The sequence below is a fragment of the Miscanthus floridulus genome, unplaced genomic scaffold, assembly GCF_019320115.1.
Source record: "Miscanthus floridulus cultivar M001 unplaced genomic scaffold, ASM1932011v1 fs_686_1_2, whole genome shotgun sequence".
Taxonomy (NCBI): Eukaryota; Viridiplantae; Streptophyta; class Magnoliopsida; order Poales; family Poaceae; genus Miscanthus; species Miscanthus floridulus.
In genome coordinates this window covers 24124-48954 of record NW_027097108.1, presented here as the reverse complement: position 1 = coordinate 48954, position 24831 = coordinate 24124, and the positions used below count along the sequence as shown (strand labels likewise).

Sequence of the window (24831 nt, the reverse complement as noted above, 5' to 3'; positions counted from 1 at the left end):
AAATGTGGAATAAATGATATCTATATTTAGATATCCAATTATATAGGCTTTCGGAGGGTGTTTTTTCATCAAAATATGTATTCGTTTAAATTTGCTAGGTAAAGCAAATGATATTTCTGTTGTTACCAGATCTGGGATGTCGCCATCGTTCCTGTGTGTGTGCAACAATTAAGAAAGCTGTTGTCGAAGGAGTCAGACTCTGAATTCCCTTTTCAGACCGGTGGAAACTGATCCCCATACAGTATACAGTACTAGCATCGGTTTGTTTGGAGGAATTCTGGAGAAATTTGGATGGTTTAGAGGAAAATTGGAGGAATTTGTAAGAGAAAAACACCGATCCGGATGAAAAAAAGAAGCGGATTAAACCGGATTTAAGGGCACGCGAACAGAGCCATATCAGGATCAGGACTGGTGATTAAAGCTTGATGTAAAACTCTGTTCTTTAATGAACGACGAAGACAGAAATACCAAAGCGACTCCGTAATTGACCGGGCAGACCGAGACCGGTAGTAAAAAAGAAGCATTGAGCGAGACTTTGAATTCCACCATAAAGGATTTCATCAGTGAGTCACTGTCAGGTCCTCCATGGCTCCATCAGTGACCCCACTCTCACACGCCACCGCCGGCTACCGGAATTGACCCGCGGAACTGGTCAGCCGGATAATAGAATTGCTAGTCATGGCGACGCCCGTGTTTGAGCAATGAGCAGCACCTGCACAAGTACAGCGCAGAAAGATTCCTCGGTCCTATCAACAAATCGTCCAGCTAATGCAACAATACAACGTCAGAAACTGCACAGCATGCATTGTGGTTGCGCGCACCAATGCCGGAAAAAAACTATGCTTGCCAAGGCTACATCCCTCGTCCTCGTCCTTGTTCTGCTGCTCCTGATCCGTGCGGCCTCGGCCGCCGACACCGACAGCGGCCAGTTCGTTCACGAAGGCTTCGCCGCGGCGGGCCTTACGCTGGACGGCCTCGCAGTCGTGACTCCCGACGGCCTCCTGGCGCTCACCAACACCACGGACCAGGCGAAAGCGCACGCCTTCCATCCAGTCCCGCTCCACCTCCGCCGCCCCAGCAGCGAGTCCGCGGCGACGACGGCTCGGTCCTTGTCGACATGCTTCGTCTTCGCCATCGTGTCCCCCTACGACGAGCTGAGCTCCCACGGCCTCGCCTTCGTGGTCGCCCCGACCAGCAACCTCTCCACGGCGAACGCCGGGCAGTACCTGGGCCTCCTCAACGCGACCAACGGCACCACGGCGGGCGTCCTGGCGGTTGAGCTCGACACCATCACCGACGCCGAGTTCCACGACATCAACAGCAACCATGTCGGGGTCGACGTCAACAGCATGATATCGGAGCAGGCCCGGCCGGCAGGATACTACGACAACGGCGACGGAGGCGCCTTTCGAGAGCTGGCACTGAACAGCCGCAAGCCGATGCAGGTGTGGGTGGACTACGACGGTCGGGCCAGACGACTGGACGTGACGCTCGCGCCGGTCCGAGTGCCAAAACCCAAGAAGCCTCTACTCTCCATGGCCATCGATCTCTCCACCGTCGTGGCGGATCCGGTGTACGTAGGCTTCTCAGCGGCGACCGGGGTCTTGTCCACGCACCACTACGTGCTCGGGTGGAGCTTCAGCCTGGACGGGCCAGCTCCTCCTCTCGACTTCTCCAAGCTCCCTGTCCTGCCACGGTTGGGTCCCAAGCCCCGGTCCAAGGTCCTGGACGTGACGCTGCCGCCGGCCACCGCACTGCTTGCCGCCGCGGCGCTAGCAGCCGTCTTCGTGATCGTCCGGCGGAGGCGCCGGTACGCCGAGGTGCGGGAAGACTGGGAGGACGAGTTCGGTCCGCACCGGTTCGCGTACAAGGACTTGTTCCATGCCACCAACGGGTTCAACGACAGGAACTTGCTCGGCGTCGGAGGATTCGGGAGAGTGTACAAAGGAACACTCCCGTCATCTAACCTGGAGGTAGCAGTGAAGAAGGTGTCGCATGGGTCAAAGCAAGGAGTGAGGGAGTTCGTCGCCGAGGTGGTGAGCATCGGCCACCTCCGACACCGGAACCTCGTGCAGTTGCTGGGCTACTGCAGGCGCAAGGGCGAGCTTCTCCTGGTGTACGACTACATGGCAAACGGCAGTCTCGACAAGCACCTACACGACCCAAGCAAGCCTGCTCTTTCCTGGCCGCAGAGGTACTGGGTCATCAGATGCGTCGCGTCGAGCCTCGTGTACCTGCACGAGGACTGGGAGCAGGTCGTCATCCACCGAGACGTAAAGGCGAGCAACGTGCTCCTGGACCACGAGATGAACGGGCGGCTGGGCGACTTCGGTCTGGCCCGGCTGTACGATCACGGCGCCACCCCTGAGACGACTCGCGTCGTCGGGACCATGGGGTACCTCGCGCCGGAACTCGTGCGCGACGGCAGGGCGACTCCGTCGACGGACGTGTACGCGTTCGGCGCGTTCCTCCTGGAGGTCGTCTGCGGGCGGAGGCCGATCGAGCGAGACCACCGTAATGGCGATCCTGTCGTGCTGGTAGACTGGGTGGTCGAGTGCCACCGCGGCGGTGGTACGGTTCTCGACGCGGTGGATCCGCGGCTCGCGGTAAGGTACGACGCGGACGAGGTGAGCCTCGTGCTGAATCTGGGCATGATGTGCCTGCACCCTCTGCCGAGTATGAGGCCTAGCATGCGGAAAGTTGTGCAGTACCTGGACTCCGGCCTGCCTGTTCTTCCTGATCTGTCACCGAGCTATGGCACGATGGCGCTGGCGCAGATCCAACAAGGGTTTGATTGGTACGTCATGTCACGCGATACGTCGTCGGCTACCACCAGCGTTTGTGCAGCCTCTTCGACTGTTCTCTCTGAGGGGAGATGATCCTGCAGTTGCTGCTGCTTTTCTCCCTGACCCTGTCCCTGCAATGCAATCAACTTGTGATCCCAACTTAAAAATGTCAGCCCGAACAACTTAGATGACATCTAAGTTGTTTGGAATCTGCTAGATGGTAAAGTCATCCGTCGCCCTGCTCAACTCGGTCTACTAGATGTGTTTTGGTCTTGTTCAGTTCCAAATTACAGTCCATCTCTCCTAGTATCGCGCGTACTAGTGCAATTTTAGTAATACGAGTAGGCAATAGGCATAGCGCAACTGAACATTAGTAGCTTTTCTTTAAATCTAGCAGCTTTTCAGTACAAAAAGAATGCGATAGGCTGATGAGGAGCTTGGCGGACCGCGGAACACAAGAGGAAGGGGTCCAGCAGAGGCCCACTCACCTCTGATGAAGGCCACTTCATCGTGAAAGTCCAGGTAAACTGATCAATTGAAGCGAAAAGTCCTATTTATCTCCTCATCTTCCTCAACTTATCCGATTTATCTCCTCAAACAAACTAAAAAACCAAATGTTTTGGCTCCTTCAACTATTGAAACCAACTATTTTTATCCTTGTGTGATTGTCAAGGCGGTTTAGTCTAACATAACGCTACATCAAACGTCCGATATGGCGCCACATCAAACCATGAGTCCACAAGAGAGGTAAATCAGAGTATGTTGATGATTCAGGGGTCAAATAGACTTTACCAAAAAAGTTACAAAAACAAATATTAAAAAACTACCCAAATACTTTTTAAAAAAATATGAAATTAAAATCATAAAATTTGTTTAATCTTAGAAAAATCATAGGAAAATTATTTCAGCTCAAAAAATGAAACCATTTTTATATTTTTCATAAAACGCTCTATATTACTCCCTCCGTCCTAATATATAAGACGTAACCCACTTTTTATTGGAGTCCCACAATATAAGGCATGCTCTCTCTCTAGACACATGTATATCGACGCAGTAATACTAGTGTTGAGAGAGTGAATTAAATATGTTACTTGGTCTTTGAACCAGAGGTGGTTACGTCTTATATACCGGGATGGAGGGAGTACGGTGCATAGATTAAAATTATTTGGATCTTATATGGTTTTATTTTGATATTTGTTTACTAGTATACGCTCTTCACTAATGACTCATATTGTGTAGAATTTCAAGTGACTTTGATGACAACACAAGTGTCATGTAGTCAAGAACTCGAGATGGCCAACTAGAAGGTGGTGAATAGTCATTTCTAAAACTTAATTGCAAGGCTTTTGGACGAAAACTGGTGTTTCAATTTGGATTAAGTCCATTTTTGGTCCCTCAACTATTGTGTTGGTCTAATTTTAACTCTCAACTACAAAATCATCTAGTACTGGTGCCCCAACTGTCAAAACCGTTCACTTTTTAGCATCTGGCGCGAGGACAAGGCTGTTTTGACTGACGTTGAGCGGTTTTGACCACGCGCGGGAGCATTCTGGCCCAGGAGGGTAGGCCCAAGGCGCGCTGCGCATTTTGCATAAGAGACCCTGGATTTTCATGAAACTAACCTTCACTCCATACTACTATTCACATGAGTCATAGCATTTGTATTTAGCACCCATAAAAATCTCGTCTTCACCTTTCCCAGTCCCTGGACGGCTCCAAAGCAGAGCATGCCACAGGGGGCGACAGCCGACAGCCAATCCGGCCAGGAGGAGGCTCGCCAGCGGCGAGGGAGGGAGACGCGAGGAGCGCATAGCCCATGCGCTAGGAGCACACAGCCCACGCAGCTCCAGAGCAGAGCAAGCGGCAGCTGTGACGATCGCCGTCGTGGCCGCGCTGCCGGACGTGTCAGCGGCCTCAACGCCGGCAACGCCGCCAGCATCCCCTCCAAGTGCGGCGTCAGCATCCCCTACACCATCAGTGCCTCCATCGACTGCTCCAAGTATGTACCAAGGCAGGGAGGCGGACCGCCGCTCATGCCGCGGGACGACGCGAGGCCTATCGCCGGCGGCATGGCGTGCTGGTTGCGCGGAGGCAAGAGCCCCAGCATGTCGATGACGCCTCCGCCACCGCCTGAGGCCCGCCTGAACGGCGCGCCCATCTGCGGCAGCAGGGGCGGCGGTGGCAAGGCGCCGAGGTGGTGGTGACCGCCGTTATGGTGGTGCAGCTGCGCGGTGAGGAGGTGGGTGCTGCCACAGAGTGTGGCCAGGATGGGGTGCGTCTGCTTTCCCTCGTACGTGGTGATCACCACCGCCGGGTCCTGGTACGACCGCTCCACCCGCTTCTTCACCGGTAGTAGCTCCTGCATGCGCCATCACACGCGCGGTTGCACCTCCACCGTTAGCTCATGCAGACATGGGAGTAGGATCGGAGAGAGGTGCGTGCAGTGAAGTAGGGTAACTGTATATATGTGATGTGCATGTATGTATGTATGTATGTATGAATGCGTAGGAGTACCACGTACCTGGGGTATGGGCTGTTCTTGACGGCCTTCTTGCCGTACTTGCGCCACCGGTGGTCGACCTCGCTCTTGGTCATGAACGCGAACCGCGGCTGCCGCTGCCGCTTCTCGCCCTTGCCCTTGCCGTTCCCCGCCGCTGACCTGCAACAAGAGCCGACGTGCGCATCGATCTCATCAGCTCCTCCCGTAAGCTAGCCGGGTCAGCGAAAAGTGATGCGGATTTCGTTCAAACTAAGATACGATACGCGATTGCGTGCGCGAGGTGCGTGGTCGGCTGGTTGGGCTGGCCTGGATCCTGTTCAAACGCGGTGGTTGGCTGGGTGTGCGATTCGACTACACTAGCGAGATGGAAGCCGCCGGCGCTGGCCCCGGGGAAGGAGCGCCGAGCGCTCCGCGCAGGCCATCCCTACCGTGGAAGGTGCGGTCCCAGCTCTTGTGCCTCGACGTGGTCGCCGGCTTCTCGATGCGTCGTGACGGCACGATCAACCGCCCCTTCTTCAGCTTCTTCGACCGCCATGCCCATGCAAGCACGCGCCTAGACGTGCACGGCGTCTAGTCCGCCGACGTGGACGTGGACGCGTCACGCGGCTTGTGGGCGTGCGTGTTCTCGCCGTCGGAGGCCTCTTCCGCCTCGCCGCTCCACGCCGTGGTCTACTTCCACGGCGGCGCCTTCGCGCTACTCTCCGCGGCCTAGGTTCTACCGCGAGCTAGGCGCCGTCGTCGTGTCCGTCGACTACCATCTCGCCCCCGAGCACCGCTGCCCCGCCACGTACGAGGACGGCGTCGACGTGCTCCGGCACCTCGCTTCCGTGGGCCTTCCTGACGGCGTCGCCGTCCCGGTGGACCTCTCCCATTGCTTCCTCACCGTTGACAGCGCCGGCACCAACATCGCCCACCACGTGGCGCAGCGCCGGACGACGGCCGACGTCGTGTACTCGTCCCCACCGTGTTCCAACCCATTCCGCCTCACCGGCGTCGTCCTGGTGCAGCCGTACTTGGGCGGCGAGGAGCGGACAGACGCAGAGGCCAGACTAGACGGGACGGTGCCGGTGGTGACCGTGCAGGGCTCGGACTGGATGTGGTCCAAACCGCTCGACGTGCGTCAAAACAACCTTGCCATATGCTCAGGTGCTAAAAGTGGACGGTTTTAACAGTTGAGGTACCGGTACTAGACGGTTTTATAGTTGAGAATTAAATATGTTCCTTGGTCTTTGAACCAGATGTGATTACGTCTTATATACCGGGACGGAGGGAGTATGGTGCATAGATTAAAATTATTTGGATCTTATATGGTTTTATTTTGATGTTTGTTTACTAGTATACGCTCTTGCTATTTGTTATAGTTAGTCTTCACTAATGACTCATATCGTGTAGAATTTCAAGTGACTTTGATGACAACACAAGTGTCATGTAGTCAAGAACTCAAGATGGTCAACTAGAAGGTGGTGAATAGTCATTTCTAAAACTTAATTGCAAAGCTTTTGGACGAAAACTGGTGTTTCAATTTTGACCTGCATGGCCACAAAAATAAATTCCTATTTTCTGCCCTCTGCACCCCCCCCCCCCCCCCCCCCCCCCCCCCCAAAAAAAAGTGTACATAAATATGTCTTGTAAACAAACTATAAACATGTCTTATGTGATGGTAACATTTCATTAAGTGAAGAAACAATGGAAATGGTCAGACAACAGCCAATCATACAGAATCCATAGTTTTCCACGTCAAACCTGTTCCAATCACAAGTTAGTTTTTCCCATCAAGCCTGTTCTTATCACAAGTGAACTCAAAGGTTACCATAATGCAACCTGCACCAATTGTCATATTCACTAACTACTTTATCAAGATCGGTCACTGTCGTTCTGTGGATTCTTGTCCACACTGCACATCCAGCATTTGCTGTGCTAAGCGAACAATAAAACCCAAAATGGGAACTGAGCTGATATTTGATACATCATAACTACAATTGTGTCAATATTTGTTGGAGTTGTCAGATTACATACAACACACAACAGGGCAACAGGCATCGTTTTATTTACAACAGGACGCCTAGATCAGTCACAGGCGTGCAGTCACATCTGTGAAGGCAACTGTTTTGTACATCAAGGTGAGGGCAACACAGAAGTTGACCCAAGGAATGACAAATCAGACAGCAGACCAGCAATGGATATGAAGATGCCTGTAAGCAGATATGGTCTCAGTCCTTGACATCTGCAACACCTTCAGAAGCTAACTGAAACCTTGCTTCGGCTTCAGCAAGGCAGGGAGAGCTTATTACTTTACAGATCCGCTCCTCCCCTCGTCCCTTGCGAAGAGCAAGCCTGTAGAGACATCACTGACATTTTAAGGAAGAGTAGATAGGAATAGAACCGACATTGGAATATAGACAACTAGTTATTATGATCAACTGGCAGAGCAATGCACCTTGTGGTCGAAGCATGAGCCATGATGTTTCCACCAATGGGCTTGAACTGCGGTCCAGCAAACATAGCAGATCCATCCACTTGTGCCACTACTTGATTGGTGATAACCACAGCAACTCCAAACTGCAGTGACCAATAAAATCAATTTAAACAAATTGAACAACCATGATGGATATCCAAATAATGTAAACAGAATTTTCTTTTGAATGAAAGCTAAGACATAGCAATAAAGGTAAAAGGCTACAATTTTCTCAATGACGAAAAATAAAGAATGCTAATTTACAACTGACCTCATCTGCTAACTTCTGAAGGCTCCTCAGGAACTTAGCCATGTGCATTTGCCTCGCTGATAGCTCCCCTCTTCCTGAGAAATCAGTTCTGTACAGAGCTGTGGCACTGTCTACAACCATGAGAGCAAACCTGCAAATGTAGAGATTCAGAACAACAGCTAGGTCTGCTATTATTAGTCATATGGAAACCATGAGATTCGTAAATAAGCATATATTGAAAACAGGCATCAGCTATATAGTCATATGGATATGTCTAAGAATGCAGCAAAAAAGCATTTACAAGCAGAGTTAATAAAAAACACTTCAACATGGTTGCAGTTGCAGCAACAAAAATTAACTGGTTTCTGTATTGGTTGATGTGATAAGATTGTGAGGCAGCATTATCATGCTAGTGACCATTGCTTTGGTATATACAGCCTAACCATAGTATTAACTGGTTTCTGTATTAGCAGTATGTCCTGCAAGGTTTGATATGCTAAATATACATCAACTGGCTAACCATATTATATTTTGACTAGTTAGTTGGCATGAGCTGGTGGTGGCTGACTTCCGCTTTCTGGTGCAAGCTCGTGGGAACAAACAAGCTAGGGTTGCTAGAACGAAGTGGTGAAAGTTAGAAGGGGATGCATCAAAGGTCTTTAAGGAAAAGGTTATTGAAGAGGGCCCTTGGAATGATGAAGGCGATGCAAACAGCATGTGGGAGAAGATGGCAACATGCGTTTGGAAGGTTGCTTCAGAGGTGCTTGGAGTGACCAAAGGGAGCGGATGCGACTCGAAAGACACTTGGTGGTGGAATGAAGATGTGCAAAAGGCTATTAAGGAAAAGGAGTGCTATAAGCGCTTGTATTATGACAGGTGTGCAAACAACATAGAGAAGTACAAGGTGCCAAAGAAGACTGCAAAACGAGCGGTGAGTGAGGCAAAGGGGCGGGCCTATGAGGACCTTTACCGACGTTTGAGTACAAAAGAAGGAGAGAATGACATTTATAGGATGGCTAAGGCTCGCGATAGGAAGACAAAGGACTTCAACCAAATCAAGTGCATAAAGGATGAGAGGGAGCAGCTCTTGGTGAAAGAGGATGAGATCAGACATAGATGACAATAGTATTTTGATAAATTGTTCAATGGTGAGAACGAGAACACCACCGTTCAGCTGGACGACTCGTTTGATGACACTAACAGGCGCTTTGTGGGGAGGATTCAAGAATCGGAGGTCAGAGAAGCCTTGAAAAGGATGAAAGGGGGCAAAGCGATAGGCCCTGATGGTATCCCAATCAAAGTATGAAGATGTCTCGGGGATATAGCTATAGAATGACTAACCAAGATGTTCAACAATATCTTTCGATCGAACAAGATGCCTGAGGAGTGGAGAAAAAGCATATTGGTACCAATCTATAAGAACAAGGGAGATATCCAAAGTTGTACTAATTATCAGGAAATTAAGTTGATGAGCCACACTATGAAGTTATGGGAGAGAGTCATCGAGCAGCGCCGTGCAACTGGTCAGCACAACACGCCAAAGAAGCGGTTGGCTGAGCCAGCCCAGGTTCGAGTCACGGCACTAGCTTCTTAAGATGAAAATCAGGGGGACATCTCTCCCTCTGGTAAAAAAAAAAAGATATCAACAAACCAATTTGGTTTCATGCCCGGAAGGTCAACCACAGAAGCAATCTTCTTAATAAGACAGGTTATGGAGCAGTTTAGAGAGCAGAAGAAGGACATCCACTTGGTTTTCATTCACTTAGAGAAGACTTATGACAAGATACTAAGAAATGTTATGTGGTGGTCTTTGGACAAACATAAAGTCCCATCAAAGTACGTGACCCTCATCAAGGACATGTACAACAATGTTGTGACTAGTGTTCGAACAAACGATGGTAACATAGATTACTTTCCGATCAAAATTAGACTTCATCAAGGGTCAGCCTTAAGTCCGTATCTCTTTGCCTTGGTAATGGATGAGGTTACCAGGAACATACAAAGGGATATCCCTTGGTGTATGTTGTTCGCTGATGATGTAGTGTTAGTGGACGAAAGCCAGGCGGGAGTAAATAGGAAACTAGAGTTATGGCGGCAGACCCTTAAGTCTAAAGGTTTTAGATTGAGCAAAAATAAAACCGAATACATGAGATGCGACTTTGGCGGAGTTGTACAAGAGGAGGGAGATGTGAGTTTGGAAGGTCAAGTAGTGGCTAAGAATGATACCTTTCGGTATCTGGGATCAATGCTATAGAGGGATGGAGATATTAATGCGGACATTAGCCATATAATCAAAGCAGGGTGGATTAAGTGACGATAAGCTTCTGGCATCCTCTGTGACAAGAGAGTACCACAAAAGCTAAAAGGCAAGTTCTATAGAACAGCGATTAGACCGGCTATGTTGTATGGAGCAGAATGTTGGCCTACAAAGATTCGACATGTTCAACAACTGAGTGTTGCAGAAATGCGTAAGTTGCGATGGATTTGCGGTCACACAAGAATGGACCGAGTTCGGAACGATGATACGCGTGATCGCCTAGAGGTAGCACCAATTGAAGAAAAGCTTATCCAATATCGGTTGAGGTGGTTTGGCCATGTTCAAAGGAGACCTCCAGAGGCACCAGTGCATTGTGGAGTCCTAAGCCAAGCTAATAATATAAGGAGAGGTAGAGGAAGACCGAAATTGACATGAGGGGAGGCAATAAAAAGATATTTAAAAGCTTGGGATATACCTAAAGATCTATGTTTGAATAGGAGTACTTGGAAAGCAGCTATTGAAGTGCTTGAACCGTGACTTGGGGCTCTTGGTGGGTTTCAAATCTAGGATACCCCAACTTGCTTGGGACTAAAAGGCTATGTTGTTGTTGTTGTTGTTGTTGTTGTAGCTGGCATGAAAAGCAATGTATCATGAATAAATTTGGGACATTCTTATTCAACGCACATAGACTGAAAACTCACGATACTACAGCTGTAAAAAATAGTGAAGTTCAGTTCAGTTCAGTACAAGAGGCGCATGTATATTTTAATGTCACATGGAACCGATGTGGCTACAAAGGATCAATACCTTTGATTCATAAGCAGAAAGATAACCCAACAATTTTTAATATTTACCTAGGGCACAACTGCTGCTCACCTAACTATAGTAAGTAAATCATGCTTATATTTGTTATGTGCTCAAAGTAACAGACAGTTCACATGTAGTAGATTCAAAACTAAAAGTTGGACTTGCCTGGTCTCTATCATCATGGAAGCTGCCTCCAGCAGAAGTCTAGATTGATGATCCGTATTATAAGCTCTGGCATAAGCCACATTCTCTAACACATCAGCACCATTCAGTCCAAACCTAGATTCCAGCATGTGCACGCTTAGCAATCAAAGTTATGTTATAATCCAAAATAATAAGTGGGTCTTAGACTCTTAGGTATAACCTGTCAGCAATCTGCAGGAGCCTTTGTGGTCTGAATGTACCCTCTGCGTCAATATATAGAGCCTTTCCTTCACCACCACCCTGGTCCAGTGGAAGCTGCAATATAGATGGTTTACATATTTGAGACCAACAGAACAATTAAGGAATGAAATGGAAAAGGGGTGGATAGATAAAAATGTCACCTGACATGTAACACAAAGGGTGTGACACAACTGAGTCTTTCCAGAGCGAAACTCACCATATATCTCAGTGATAGATCCTGTTTCTATCCCACCTGTTGCAGGTATGTCATAACAGAATGCTCAATCAGTAATCACTGTGACTTGCTATAGTACAATCGTCTATGGAAACTAATATCATGGAATATGCAAGCTCATTACCCTCCAAGATCTTATCAAGCTCTCTTGATCCAGTTGTAACTTGAATAATCTCCAGCCGCTGCGCATGAAGTTGACTGGCACTTGTAAATCCCAGTGGAACTATCTTGGATGCTGCAAAAAGCTTGCTGACAGTTATGAGTTCGATAGTGTGCAATACAACTTCCATACAACATAGCCTCAATACAGTTTCAATACATATACAGTCCCATATTACTTGCCTGCTTCAATTATCTTGTCAACTTTAGCTTCACTTATCCCTTTGATCTGCACAAGATCTTTCCTTGGAGTGTAAGCCACAGCCTCCACAGTGTGGAGACCAGAATCTTTCAGCTTCTTCACATCCAATGCAGCTATTCCAGAAGCCTAGACCACAAATTACACAGAAATTTAATGTTAACAAAGCAACAGACCTGTTTTATGTTTCAAGAAACTAGTCACAGTTAGTCAGCTACCTAAATGGCACTTAAACAAGGGAAATAAAAAAATTGCAAAATGCAACCATAAGAGCCTTTGCTAATGTATATTGAGCATAAAAAAATGAAGCAATAAACTACAATTGTGCCATGTATTAGTTAACAGGCCAATATAGTTCAGGCAACAAATTCCTCCTTTTGAGAAGGTGTTTGATAAGAAAAAACTGACTCATCTGAAATGATGTAGGCACAGAAAATTCAACTAACAGGAGCATTTCTCACAAAATACAGGATGGTGACTTCACGCTTCATTTTTGAAGCAGATTTCAGAAGCAACTACCCATGTCCCATGAATCCACTCGAGAGCCAAGTTATGACTCCAATTGAAAGCACGTCATCTCAGTGCAGCAATGAATGTACTAAAGGTTGACACTGTTTACTACTGCAAATTGTGCAATCCGTGGTAGGAAGCCAAGAACCAAAGTACGAAACAAACCCAGGAAAACCCCAACATAAGACTGACTCCAACGGCGGTACCCAAACCTAAAAATAAGTCTCGCACAGTACTTTGCCTATCAAATACCCGCTCCATGACCCATCCGCGCGACGCATTTTGGCAACCGGGCCAAAGGAAACGCAAAAAAGCGTCCTTCTCTCTCCTCGACCCATATCTCTGCGGCGCGACGGCGTGAAGGAGGCAAGGCGGGAGCGGGAGTCCGGCGCGACCGCGCAGGGGAGGGAGCTCTTCATGTGCGGCCTCCGGTTCTTCTCCACGTCCTTCCTCTCCAGCTTGCATCCCCCCCCCCCCCCCCCCCCCCGCCGCCACCGCTGCTGTGCGTGTGCGTGTTCGCCTCCCCCGCGGCGCACGCGGCCGAACTGCCCCCGCTGCTCTGCCTCCGGCTCTTCATCTCAATCGACCACTCTACTCTGGTCTGCTCTCACCTTGGCTCGTCACGTCGCTGCTGCTGCCGGTGTGCAGTGCAGTCTCGAGCTAGCCTTTGGTTAGGACAAGAGAGGCTGGAGAGCTGCTGCTGTGCTTTGCTTGCTGCCTTGGGCGGGGTCTGCTGGCTGCTCATTTATACAGGGAGTGGGTATGGGCCAGGTGAGAGAGCCTTGTAAAGATGATGCGTTCGTGATTTAGCTGTGCTTGTTGTCTAATTTCGTGCTAAATCTTTGATTCCCGTGCGTTTTTCTTTTTCCTATTTTTGGAGCCCTTTTTGGAGGATTTTTTGTTCTTCGTGTTTGAGCCCGAATCTTGTGGAATTGGTTGAGGGGAAATGTTGCTAGGACCTTAGGGAGCATCTTTGATATGATCCCCCTCCAAATCCCTCACGAATTCGGCTTGAATTTTGAATTTCGTTTTTGGGGACTTTTTCGTGTTCTTGGCCATGATCTGTTTTTCCCAGAGATTGAAGTTGGTTTGAGCCATGATCTTGTAGGAGTAGCTCGACAACTTCCTTGTGATGGCCTGTGCAAAGTTTGGGAACGAATCATTGTGATTTGACCGATTTTTGGTTGATTTTGTGTCCGCCGTTCTCTGTCTTCGGTTCGTGCGTTGTCTTTTCTGTTCTTTCTTTGCAGCATCGCTGTTCTTCAGTGGAGGGGCTCGTCCGCGCGAAGGGGCCGCGCGCCTCGCCAGATCTCGCGCCGGAGCTTGCAACTCGGTGGCCGGCCGCGGGGAAGACGAAGACGGAGGAGCAAGCGGCATCGCTGTTGGAGAAGGAAGGTTTTGGGTCCGTGACCCTTTCTCTGTACGTGACTCAAATCATGAAATAGGTCTCGTGTTTGCCTTCTTATCGTTGGAGACAGTCTAAGTGGACTGCAACTGCAAGCCACCAAAAGTTGCAAGAAAAATTCCCATTTCATACCCTGAATGAAGAGGCAGGGGCTAGGATTCCATTTCCAAAAGTTTGTTTCAGTCAACAGCAAACACATCGAAACCGCAATAAACGCTCGAGATTGACCGCCATTCATTGTGAAGTGGCGAGTTATCAAGAACCTAGTTTCTCGGAACCAAGAATGTCAACTCAACCACGCATGAACTGGAAACTCCAAAATCTCTCATAATCTTGCCGTCATTCACGGGAAAAAGCGAGTTAATCAATCAAGAACCTACGTCATCGCACTCAATAAACCGCAGCAATAGCTGGGAAAACCCAATGCTAATTCATCTGCGCGCGGACCGGAATATCCAAGACTTACCCTTGGCTCCACGAAGGGAGGAACAAACGATTCAAGAACCTCCCATTTCTTCGGCCAAAAACCCAGCGCCCCACCCAAAGAACCCGAAACCCGCGACGAAATCCACCTCCATTCCCTCCTCACACGGAAAAGCCTCGACTCTCGGAGAACCCACTCATTCCGGTGCGAGGGGAACAAGAACCGGACCCAAGAAGCCGGCTAGGGTTAGAGCGAAAGGCGAGGGGAGCCGGGTCCGTACCTGGAGCTGCTCGATGGGGAATGGCCCGTGCTCCACCTCCTCCTGCTCCGCTCCCGCCGCCGAGGTCGAGGCTGCCGCCTTCTGCTGCTGCGCCGCCGCCGACATGGTCTTCTCCTTCTCTCACCTGTGCCCGTTTGTTTGAGTCGAATTGGAGAGCGGCAAAGGAAAAAGAGCCGGGAGGATTTATTGGACTGGAGCTCCTTTCGGCGGACGGCGGTCGGCGGCCCGCAGATGAGCCAACCAGTGGGCCCATGCGGCCTGCCTTTAAGCCCAGTAAAACGAGATGGGCTAGAGCCCTATCCAATTTCTGTTTCCGTTTTTTTCGGTCAGCTACTCGAGGGCCCACCAAACCCGACCCCGCTCGCCTCCTGCCGTCTCGTTTCGCCCACGCGGCGAAACAACGAACACCAACCAATGGGCAATGGTTGAGGAGCTCCCGCACGCGCGCCCGTTGCGTTGCTTCTCCGTCCCCGATTCCTCCTTCCCCGGTCTCGGCTGTCGGCTCTCCACGCACCATCGTGCGCGCGGCGCGGCGGTATGGCTTGCGCGGCTCCTCCCAGCCCCCTCCCCGCTCACCGCAGCGCCACGGCGGCCCGCGTGGTGTTCGCTGTGGGGCCCCACCCGCCGGGATTCTACAGGCGTTTTAAACCCTCCACGGGAGGCGCGCCACGCTCCAGCCTGCGCGTCGTGGCCTCTGGCTTCAAGGCGGACCCAGTAGAGGAGAGACCCCCAGTCGCGCCGCTCGCGGACGTTCCATTCTCGGCCGACGCGTCCTCACCGGTGGAGCCTCAGCCCCAAGTAAGCACCGGGTAGGCACCGCCGCGCCTGACGTGACGTCTGGGGTCCGACTGCGGTTCCATTGTTTTGGATATCGCGACTTGTGTTGCTTATCGTTGATTGCTGCCTTTCTTCGTCTGCATGCAGCACATGGAAATGGAAGGGCTACAACATTCGCTACCAGTACGCTGGGACATCAGGCCCTGCATTGATTCTCATTCACGGATTCGGGGCAAACAGGTGTGCGTCATACACAGATAACCCGTGTTTGAGTGTTTCTGTTCCATATCTGTCTCCAAATTTGCAAGCAACTGCATTTCTTAATAGCATAATAGCAAATGTTCCTTAGCTGTTGGTACACTTTTCGCTGGTGGACTGCTTAGTGCTAAGGTATGCAGAGATGCATTAAAAAAAAACGGTATGCAAAAATGTAGAATGGACCGGGGAAAGTAGCCCATTAACTTAGTAGGTACGTGAGAACTTATATTCATTTGATAATCCAGCTTTTAGAGAAGTTTTGTTGACCTATTGCATCGAAAATTTTCTGATTATTTTGCTTCAAAGTTACTCTGTACCCGTATGAGACTAAAGTAATGCTAACTAACCACGCATATGTCTCTCTGAAAGTTATTAGCTACCTTTGCTTTGCAGTGATCTACATATTCCTTTTTTTCAGTGACCATTGGCGGAAAAATATTCCTGTTCTAGCCGTGGCACACAGGGTATATGCGTTGGATCTAATTGGTTATGGCTATTCTGATAAGCCTAATCCACGTGAGATCGAGGAAAACTTTATTCTTTTGAGACATGGGGAGAACAGCTGAATACATTTTGTGCAGAAGTGGTCCAGAGTGAAGCTTTCTTCATATGCAATTCAATTGGAGGTATGCCAAATGCACACATGATTTGGCAACTATTGCCAATGCTGCACTGCTGTTACTCCGAATATATTTGACTATTTCTTTATTACAAGGGAGTTATATGGTTTCACTGGGATTTAACCTCTTTATTACAAGGGACTTAACCTCTTTATCTTTTGGATTTCAAAAGGTTATTAACAACATCCAGTGATTATATTAGAATCGTATTTAGGACCCACCAGTCACCATGGTGAGGTCCAGATCTTTTTTGTCAGAATTTCTAGCATATTTCTCTTTTCATTGCACCTTTACTGTCATTATGTTTAGTTATATATTACATTAACCATTTTCTAATATATTTGAGGTACTGATGCAGTAGTCTTAGCATAGCGACACTGGTTACTTCGTGCAATCTGTTGAAAGACACATTTCCAATATTGAAATGCTGGATGCCCCCAGCTTGATATTCTTATTTTATTTGTTACTGAAATGAGTAAATTCGTGAATCTGATTTATTAGACTGATCTCGTGATTATTTGACATATGATTTGAGTATCTTAAATCTTTGTCCTGTCCTTACTATCCTGTAGGGGTTGTTGGTCTGCAGGCAGCCGTTATGGAACCTAAAAAATGTAAGGGAATTGTTTTATTGGATATTTCACTAAGGATGCTTCATATCAAAAAGCAGCCATGGTTTGGAAAGCCTTTCATCAGATCTTTTCAAAGTCTCCTAAGGTATCTTGTATTTTTGTAGTCCCATCACAGTATCTTGGTGCTAGGTAGTTGCTTGTTATAATGCATTTACTGGTTTCTAGGAACACTATTGTTGGGAAGCTATTTTTTAATGCTGTCGCTACACCAGAATCTGTGAAAAATATTCTTTGCCAGGTATTTCCTCTCTATCATCTCATATTGTAAAATATATTCAGAGGATATATGTAATATTATGCCATGTGACACTAATGCGAGAAGTTCCAAAAGTTTCATTAAAAAAATATACTATTACATTCAATCTTATGTTGAGGATAACATACTTGTCTGAAGAAACTAAATGTGTTACAAAACATTGCACTAGTATATTGGGACCAATAGCTTGGGCTTGTAGAGCTGAAAGCTACCATTAGCTTAAGCTTAAACATGTAGTTTATGAATCGGAGTTTTTCAGTTTATAAATTTAACCCTTTTATTATATGGTGAAGTCATGTGCCAACTTACAGGTCTATGATAGGTCTTATGCACAAGCCCAAGTTCTCAGAGAAGGGCCCTAATGTTTTTTCTACAACAATAATGGTAAACTAGATGTTTAGAAGAGCTACCTTATCTTAATATGCCCTGAGCCTGAGAGCGGATTACATGCTCATTTCTCATATGTAATAACTGCGGAAAAAGAAAAAACAAGGTTTTACTTAGGATACAAATCGATGCCTCGCCCACTATCTAAAGTAAATGGAAGTCATTTTGACATTTCGCTGCTCAATATTTTATTTGGGGATACATGTGACCTGTAGAACGGCTTAAGATCAGTGTGCTGAAGAGAAACTACAATCTAGAACTTCATTGCACCAAATTTCGGTCCAACTACTGAATTTCAGGCCCCATCCAAGTCATTTTGACATTTTGCTGCTCAATATTTTCTTTGGGGATAGATGTGCCCTGTAGAACAGCTTAAGGTCAGTGTGCTGAAGAGAAACTCCAATCTAGAACTTCATTGCACCAAATTTCAGTCCAACTACTGAATTTCAGGCCCCACCTAGTCTAGAATAAAAAGGGCGTACCCAGTGCAGAGAGCTCCCGCTCTGTGCGGTGTTTGGGGAAGGGTGTTAGTGGCAAGCCTTACCCTCGCCTGTGCAGTGCGAGGAGACCGCGACTCGAACCCGGGACCTTCCGGTCACAGACGGTAAGACTCTACCGCTTGCACCAGGCCCGCCCTTCATGGAAACACGACAATTTATGACTCACTATTTCTCCTAGAGAACAGTGGGAAATAATGTTCCTCAACACTTCTTCTTTCGTTGTTGAAATTGTAGCATAACTTTCTTATTTATTGTCTGGCTTGCACTAGAGTAAATACATTATTGTTAGTCTGTTTGCTAGATGATATGTTGTGATGTTTTGAATCAGATATATGAGGACATACTCGCGTACATGTTGTAGTCGATATTTTTCTATATGCATCAGATTGTGTAAACCGTAAAGCAGTTTCAAATCTTATGCTTTTTGTTTACCCACTTCAGAAATCCATTGTACAACAAAATGTTGTCAAATGAGTTTATTGCCCACATTTCCTCATTTTGCTTAGACCTTTGACTGAACTAGTTGGTGAATACTGGATACTATTTAATAGTTTATATTATATCCTGGATACAACAATTTAAATAAAAGTTATAGCACACTTCTATCCGACATCTTAAGCTTAAGGGAGCCTACAAGTGAGTGGGAGCGTTGAAGTATGAGTGCATTGTGCATGTTTCCTCTGTGCCATAAACTTTTGGTTGAACTGGTCATTGTATGCAACTCAATAAGAAACAATCATCCAACCGAAGAACTCTTTAAATTTTCTTTTTCCTTTGCTGAAGCATGGAGATCCTTTTGTTTCATTGTAAGTATAGAACGTGATTTTTTTTGCTTCTTTAATGATAGGTAGTTATACCTTTAGATTGCATACACTTCAACTTTTATGCTTTTCTGGTTCTAACTAAACTTTCTGCAGTGTTATCATGACACATCTGCAGTGACAGATGAGCTAGTTCAGATTATTCTACAGCCTGGGCTTGATCCTGGAGCAGTGGATGTATTCCTTGAGTTCATCTGCTACTCTGGAGGACCTCTACCCGAAGAGTTACTTCCATTGGTCAAGGTTCGGATGATCTTAGTTGTGTGATTAATAGTTCGTTTTGATTTTGGAAATTATGTATGGTTTTCTTTTGTTTTGTGTAGTGTCCAGTTTTGGTAGCATGGGGGGAGAAGGACCCATGGGAGCCTGTTGAGCTTGGAAGAGCCTATTCATCTTTTGATACAGTTGAAGATTTTATTGTCTTGCCAGATGTTGGACACTGCCCTCAGGTCCTCTTTGTAACAGATTAATTTATTCAGCTACTGTATTATCTATTGACATCTGCCTAGTGTTTTGTACCTTAGCATCTGGAGTCTGCTGTTTTATTTGTTTGCATTTGTCTTGCAGGATGAAGCACCTGAGCTTGTAAATCCACTTGTCGAATCATTTGTCAAGCGCCATACTTAGCACATGGGTGAGCATCTTTCTATGTTTATTTATGCCCTTTCCCAGTAGGGCCTCGATTCAATGGAAAATGGGAATGCACGGTTATGTTATTAACAAATAAGTCCTGTTATAGGCTATGGTAAGTGCTTCCACTGTTAAACTGTCAACAAAAGACATGTTTGACTGAAACTGAGAGCAAACTATTTTTGGAGGACTAAGTTTTGCCCTTGTGCTCTGCAGTACTTGCATCTGAGAACCGGGAGCAAACATCATTTGACACATTATAATTCAAGTATAAGAAATCATGAAGAAATATCTGATTTATTACAGCAAAAGAACACGTCTTCTCAGAGCAGAGAGGTTAGTACCAGGAGCATAGTGGTTCTTTCTAGTTGAAGTTCCTATATGTATATTTGTCCTTTGTTTCCTTAGAATTCTTATAACTGAGCCTGCACGATTTGTATAGAGATAACATTTAATTTGGACACTCAACACTGGAAGCATCTATTTCAGTAATATAATACATAGAGAAAAGAGAAACGAAACTTGAATACAATTGTTCCTATTTTTTGGTAGCATAAAAGCTCCACCTTGTATTCTTGGTTTTGATTATGAATGCATTTTCATGAATTTCCATTTAATATGTCAACTTCTACCGTGAAGACTGAAGACTTCGCTTATGATACTTTTGATGCTTGTGGAAATCCAGTTTTGCATGCTAGTGTGGTTAATATTCCAAATGCATCCAAATGTGATGTTTACTAATTCCATATGCATACGCACTTCCCTTAGCCATGAGTAGCCTAAAAAAAAAAAAAAAAAAAAAAAAAAAAAAACTGTAGCAAGTCCAACCGAAGTCTGGATCACACCCTGTATCGGGCAGACCAGCTGTACTACCAGAATAATATTTGCTCGTCTGAATGGTTACACCTAGAAATGGTCCATAAAGACTACATGAGAACAAAATTTTGCAAGTCGCGTCTTGTCCACGTCCGACACGGAAATTTGTCCCGGACCACTCCAAGCTGATGTGACTTCCAGCAGCGCAAAAAATGGATATTCCTCTTGCATAGTTGCATATTCTTTACAAGTTCTCCGTTTTAATTCCGGCAAACTAAAAACTGCATGCTTTCTCTCATACAATGGTACGTAGCTCTCATGCGTATTCAAGAAAAAAAAAACTGCATGCCGTTCTCGTTCCATGAGTCTGAACTCTGAAATTTGCGTGATCCCATTGGAGGAAGGGAGCCTTGCAAGTCGATTGTGTGATTGTGTGAATAATCTTTGTTACTCTGCATCATCACCGGAATCTTTCAACCGCTCTCTCCGTTTTGTTTAGCCATGCCGCGTTGTTCATGTGAAATAAACAAACTACGAGCATCTGATCAAACGAGGCCATGGTCTGGTCATCAGAACGCATGTCCGGCCTTACCTGCTCTGACTGACCTAACCAGAAAACAACGCAGCCCGAGGCGCGTCGTCGCTGGCCCTGGCCTTTGCTTTGTCGCACGTTTTCCTCCCAATGATGCAATGTGCCGAAGCACGTGCGACGTTGACACAAGCAATAGATAAACCTGCCAGTCCGTCCGTGTGCCCATGCCGGCCTTTGGCTCCAGCTAAGCTAACACACGGTGAGCACAGAAGTCCAAGCCGTGACGGAACGCTAAACAAATAAGGCCACGACGTGTGTATCTCGTGGGAGTTGAGGTGATGGAAGCGCGCGCCAATGGATGGCAATGCAAAACAATGGATTAGATCCATGTCGTCAATCAAAAACATAGTGCCGTGAAGCCGAGGAAGACGCATTTAAAGGCAGGGGCAGTGAAGTCGTCGCCAAACAAAAGCTAGGCCACAGCCTCGGCGAGCACTGATCGAGAGAGAGAGAGCTCGAGGTTTCTTGCAAGTAACCGCCGGTTCCTTGCAACGGGCAGCAGGGGTGGCCGACAAGCCAACCCGGCGGGGCTCTGTGCCGCTGGATTTGTATATAGATTGACGACTAGTGTCGCCGAAGGATCACATACATTGTCACTTGTCCGGAGGGGAGTCGAGAGCTGAGACGGCGACCTGCCTCTTGCTCTATAATCATCAGCTTCGTTCTGTGGCTCTGAGCTGAGCTGCGGAGCTGCCAAGGATACGTCTGCTCTATATCACCAGCTTCCGTGGCTCTGAGCTGAGCTGCCAAGGATACATACGTCTTGCTGCTGCGGGTTGCCTTCTTCTCCGGTCGACCTCGTCGGGGTTATGCGGAGGAGCAGGTCGTGCTTGTCCTGCGTGCCTATGGGGACGGCGGCGCTGCCCATTGAGGACCACTTTGTTCCTCCGGCTGGGCTACCGTCGGTGCCCGCGTCAGGTACATCATGTTGATAAGCTCATTGAATACTTCCATTCATGTTTTCCCAAGATATTCGCTGCACGAATGGTAGTTAATCTGCTAATTTGAGTTTATCAGTAGCTAGTCGGGGTGCTTTTCAACTTGTTTGTGAGTTTGTCCAATCAGCGCAAATTTTTCCTGCTGGGGTTGTTTTCCTTGTACGGAGGCTCTTTTGTGGCCTTTCGTTTCTAATAGAAAGGACAGACACTTCAGAATTTCAGACAGCAAAAACACACCACATGTTACTCCCTTTGTTCCAAATTATAAGCCTCTTTGGCTTTTTTAGATCCATTGACTTTACAATGTATCTAGACAAGTGTATATCTATATGCATAGCAAAATTTATACATTCTTATAATTTGGAACGTAGGGAGTATCTTTATAAGCTTTATTTAGGTAGAGGCAGTTTGCCTGCAATCACGTCAAAGAACATGCTTTGCTAGATTCATTAATTAAATGGTCCGCCTTTAGTTTGATCCTTTGTTTGCAACTATTTTGAAACGTAACAAGATAAGCATAGATTCTTAGTCATCTATGATCAAATGAGAACAAGCTAGGATACGCTCCAGCTTCTGAAGCCAGCAGATACTGACCCTTCACCAACTCAAAGTTGCTTTGAAGTTATGCTTGTTTCTATTCAGAACACAGGCGAGTAGCTTACGTTCAAAAAAAAAGAACAGGCAAGTAGCAAGGCTCAAGAAACATTTTATTCTTGTGGTTATGAAATTGTTCCCACTTTCCTCATTTTTAATGTGCATAAAGAAATAAAACATGCGATTTACTTGTTGGTTTTGATCTAGTGGTTGAGATGAAAATGATTGAAAAGCAACGTGTCAGTCATCTGAACATTTGACTATCACACTAGTCTGAAATTTAGCTTAGGTTTTGTCCGCGCTGAAATTTTTCTTAGCTCACCGGTGGCACCACTGTTTCAGTTTCAGAAGATGGAGGATTTGCCAAGGGCAGCATAGACCTTGGAGGCCTAGAGGTGCGCCAAGTCACCGCATTTGCCAAGGTCTGGTCCACCACGCAGGGCGCCCAAGACGGCCTCGGCGCCACCTTCTTCAAGCCCTCGCCGGTCCCTGCCGGCTTCTCCGTGCTCGGCCACTACGCGCAGCCCAACAACCGGCCTCTCTTCGGTCATGTCCTCGTCGGTCGGGACACGTCTGGCACCGGTGCACTCCTTGCCGCGCCAGTGGACTACGCCCTCGTCTGGTCCAGCCCGGACGGCGCCGGCCACTTCTGGCTCCCCACGGCGCCCGAAGGCTACAAGGCCGTCGGCGTGGTGGTCACGGCCGCGGCGGACAAGCCTTCGCCCGACGAGGTCAGGTGCGTCCGTGCCGACTTCACCGACGCGTGCGAGACCGAGGACTCGGTGTTGAGCAGCGACAAGGATGGCTTTAGCGCGGCCACCCTGAGGCCGGCGGTCCGCGGCATCGATGCCCGTGGCGTTCACGCTGGCACGTTCCTCGCCCAGAGCAGCGCGACGCCGGCGGCGGGCGCGTCGACGCTGGCGTGTCTGAAGAACAACAGCGCGAGCTACACGTCCGCCATGCCTGACCTGGCCCAGGCGAACTCCCTCCTCGCGGCGTACGCGCCGCACGTGTACCTGCACCCGAACGAGCCCTACTTCCCTTCGTCGGTGACGTGGTTCTTCGAGAACGGCGCGCTGCTGTACCAGAAGGGCAGCCAGACCCCGACGCCGGTGGCCGCCGACGGGTCGAACCTCCCGCAGGGCGGCGGCAACGACGGCGGGTACTGGCTGGACCTGCCGGTGGACGGCAACCAGAGGGAGAAGGTCAAGAAGGGAGACCTCGCCGGCGCGAAGGTGTACGTGCAGGCGAAACCGATGCTCGGCGGGACGGTGACCGACCTCGCGGTGTGGATCTTCTACCCGTTCAACGGGCCGGCGCGCGCCAAGGTCGGGCTCATCCCGTCGATCCCGCTCGGCAAGATCGGCGAGCACGTCGGCGACTGGGAGCACGTGACGCTGCGCGTGAGCAACTTCTCCGGCGAGCTGCTCCGGATGTACTTCTCGCAGCACAGCGCGGGCACCTGGGTGGACGCGTCGCGGCTGGAGTACCTCGACGGGGACGGCGGGAACAGGCCGGTGGTGTACGCGTCCGCAGCACGGGCACGCGTTCTACCCGAACGCCGGGACGGTGCTGCAGGGCAACACGAGCCTGGGCATCGGGATCCGGAACGACTGCGCCAGGGGGAGCAGGCTGGACACCGGCGCCGGGCGGTGCGAAGTGGTGTCGGCGGAGTACCCTCGGCGTCAAGGAGCCGGCGTGGGTCGGGTTCGAGCGCGAGTGGGGACCGCGGGAGGAGTACGACATCGGGCGCGAGATCATCAACCGCGCCGCGAGGATCCTGCCGCGTTCGGTGAGGGAGCGGCTAGCCAAGCTGGTGGAGAAGGTGCTCGTCGGGGAAGGGCCGACGGGGCCCAAGATGCATGGTAACTGGAGAAACGACGAGAAGGAAGCTTGATAGCGCTTAGTATACGGATGAGACGGTTCGCGTTGGACCTGGACGACAGCAGATTAAGGATTGCCTGCTGATTAGAGGAGGTAAAAGGATTCGTTGTGTTCATATATACGCAGTGTATTTCGATCTCATGCTGTATCTATTCGATGATCTGTAGCATTGTTTGGTTTGCTGTTTGTTGCTTTTATACGACTATTGAGGCTTCATTGTAAGCACGAGCTTCACAATTTCAACAAAAATGTTAATGTACCGTGGGTTTTTAAAAATTTTCTACATTCTCATTTTAAACTTTTTTCTACACTAGGTAGGGTATCCGTGCGTTTGCTACAAGACAACTATAATCTTTGTACTAAAAAACATGGATCGTACGATAAAAAACAATAACCGTTAAATTAAATACCGACGTCAAAGTGACGTTTAATTCCGTGTAGGCAGCGTCCGTGCCGGTGGGCGGCGGGCGGCAGT

General features: G+C 48.3%; 2 protein-coding genes and 3 pseudogenes across 2 annotated transcripts; 4 read left to right on the top strand and 1 right to left on the bottom strand.

Annotated features, from left to right (window-relative positions):
• Positions 1-701: 701 nt before the first annotated feature.
• Positions 702-2879, top strand: LOC136532669 (L-type lectin-domain containing receptor kinase SIT2-like). Its single transcript, XM_066525268.1, has one exon. The coding sequence runs from the start codon at positions 702-704 to the stop codon at positions 2877-2879; it is 2178 nt and encodes a 725-aa protein (XP_066381365.1).
• Positions 2880-5650: 2771 nt separating this feature from the next.
• Positions 5651-6455, top strand: LOC136532665 (probable carboxylesterase 18; annotated as a pseudogene).
• A 784-nt stretch (positions 6456-7239) lies between these two features.
• On the bottom strand, positions 7240-14793 carry LOC136532668 (DNA repair protein RAD51 homolog A). The gene is made up of 9 exons (XM_066525267.1): positions 14652-14793; positions 12017-12161; positions 11799-11909; positions 11601-11692; positions 11420-11514; positions 11221-11334; positions 8013-8142; positions 7724-7845; positions 7240-7620 (listed from the first exon to the last, which is right to left on the bottom strand). The coding sequence occupies exons 1-9, from the start codon at positions 14754-14756 to the stop codon at positions 7497-7499; spliced, it is 1038 nt and encodes a 345-aa protein (XP_066381364.1). The 5' UTR covers positions 14757-14793; the 3' UTR covers positions 7240-7496.
• A 251-nt stretch (positions 14794-15044) lies between these two features.
• Positions 15045-20287, top strand: LOC136532667 (uncharacterized; annotated as a pseudogene).
• A 415-nt stretch (positions 20288-20702) lies between these two features.
• LOC136532666 (hypothetical protein At1g04090-like) lies at positions 20703-24486 on the top strand (annotated as a pseudogene).
• The last annotated feature ends 345 nt before the right edge of the window (positions 24487-24831 follow it).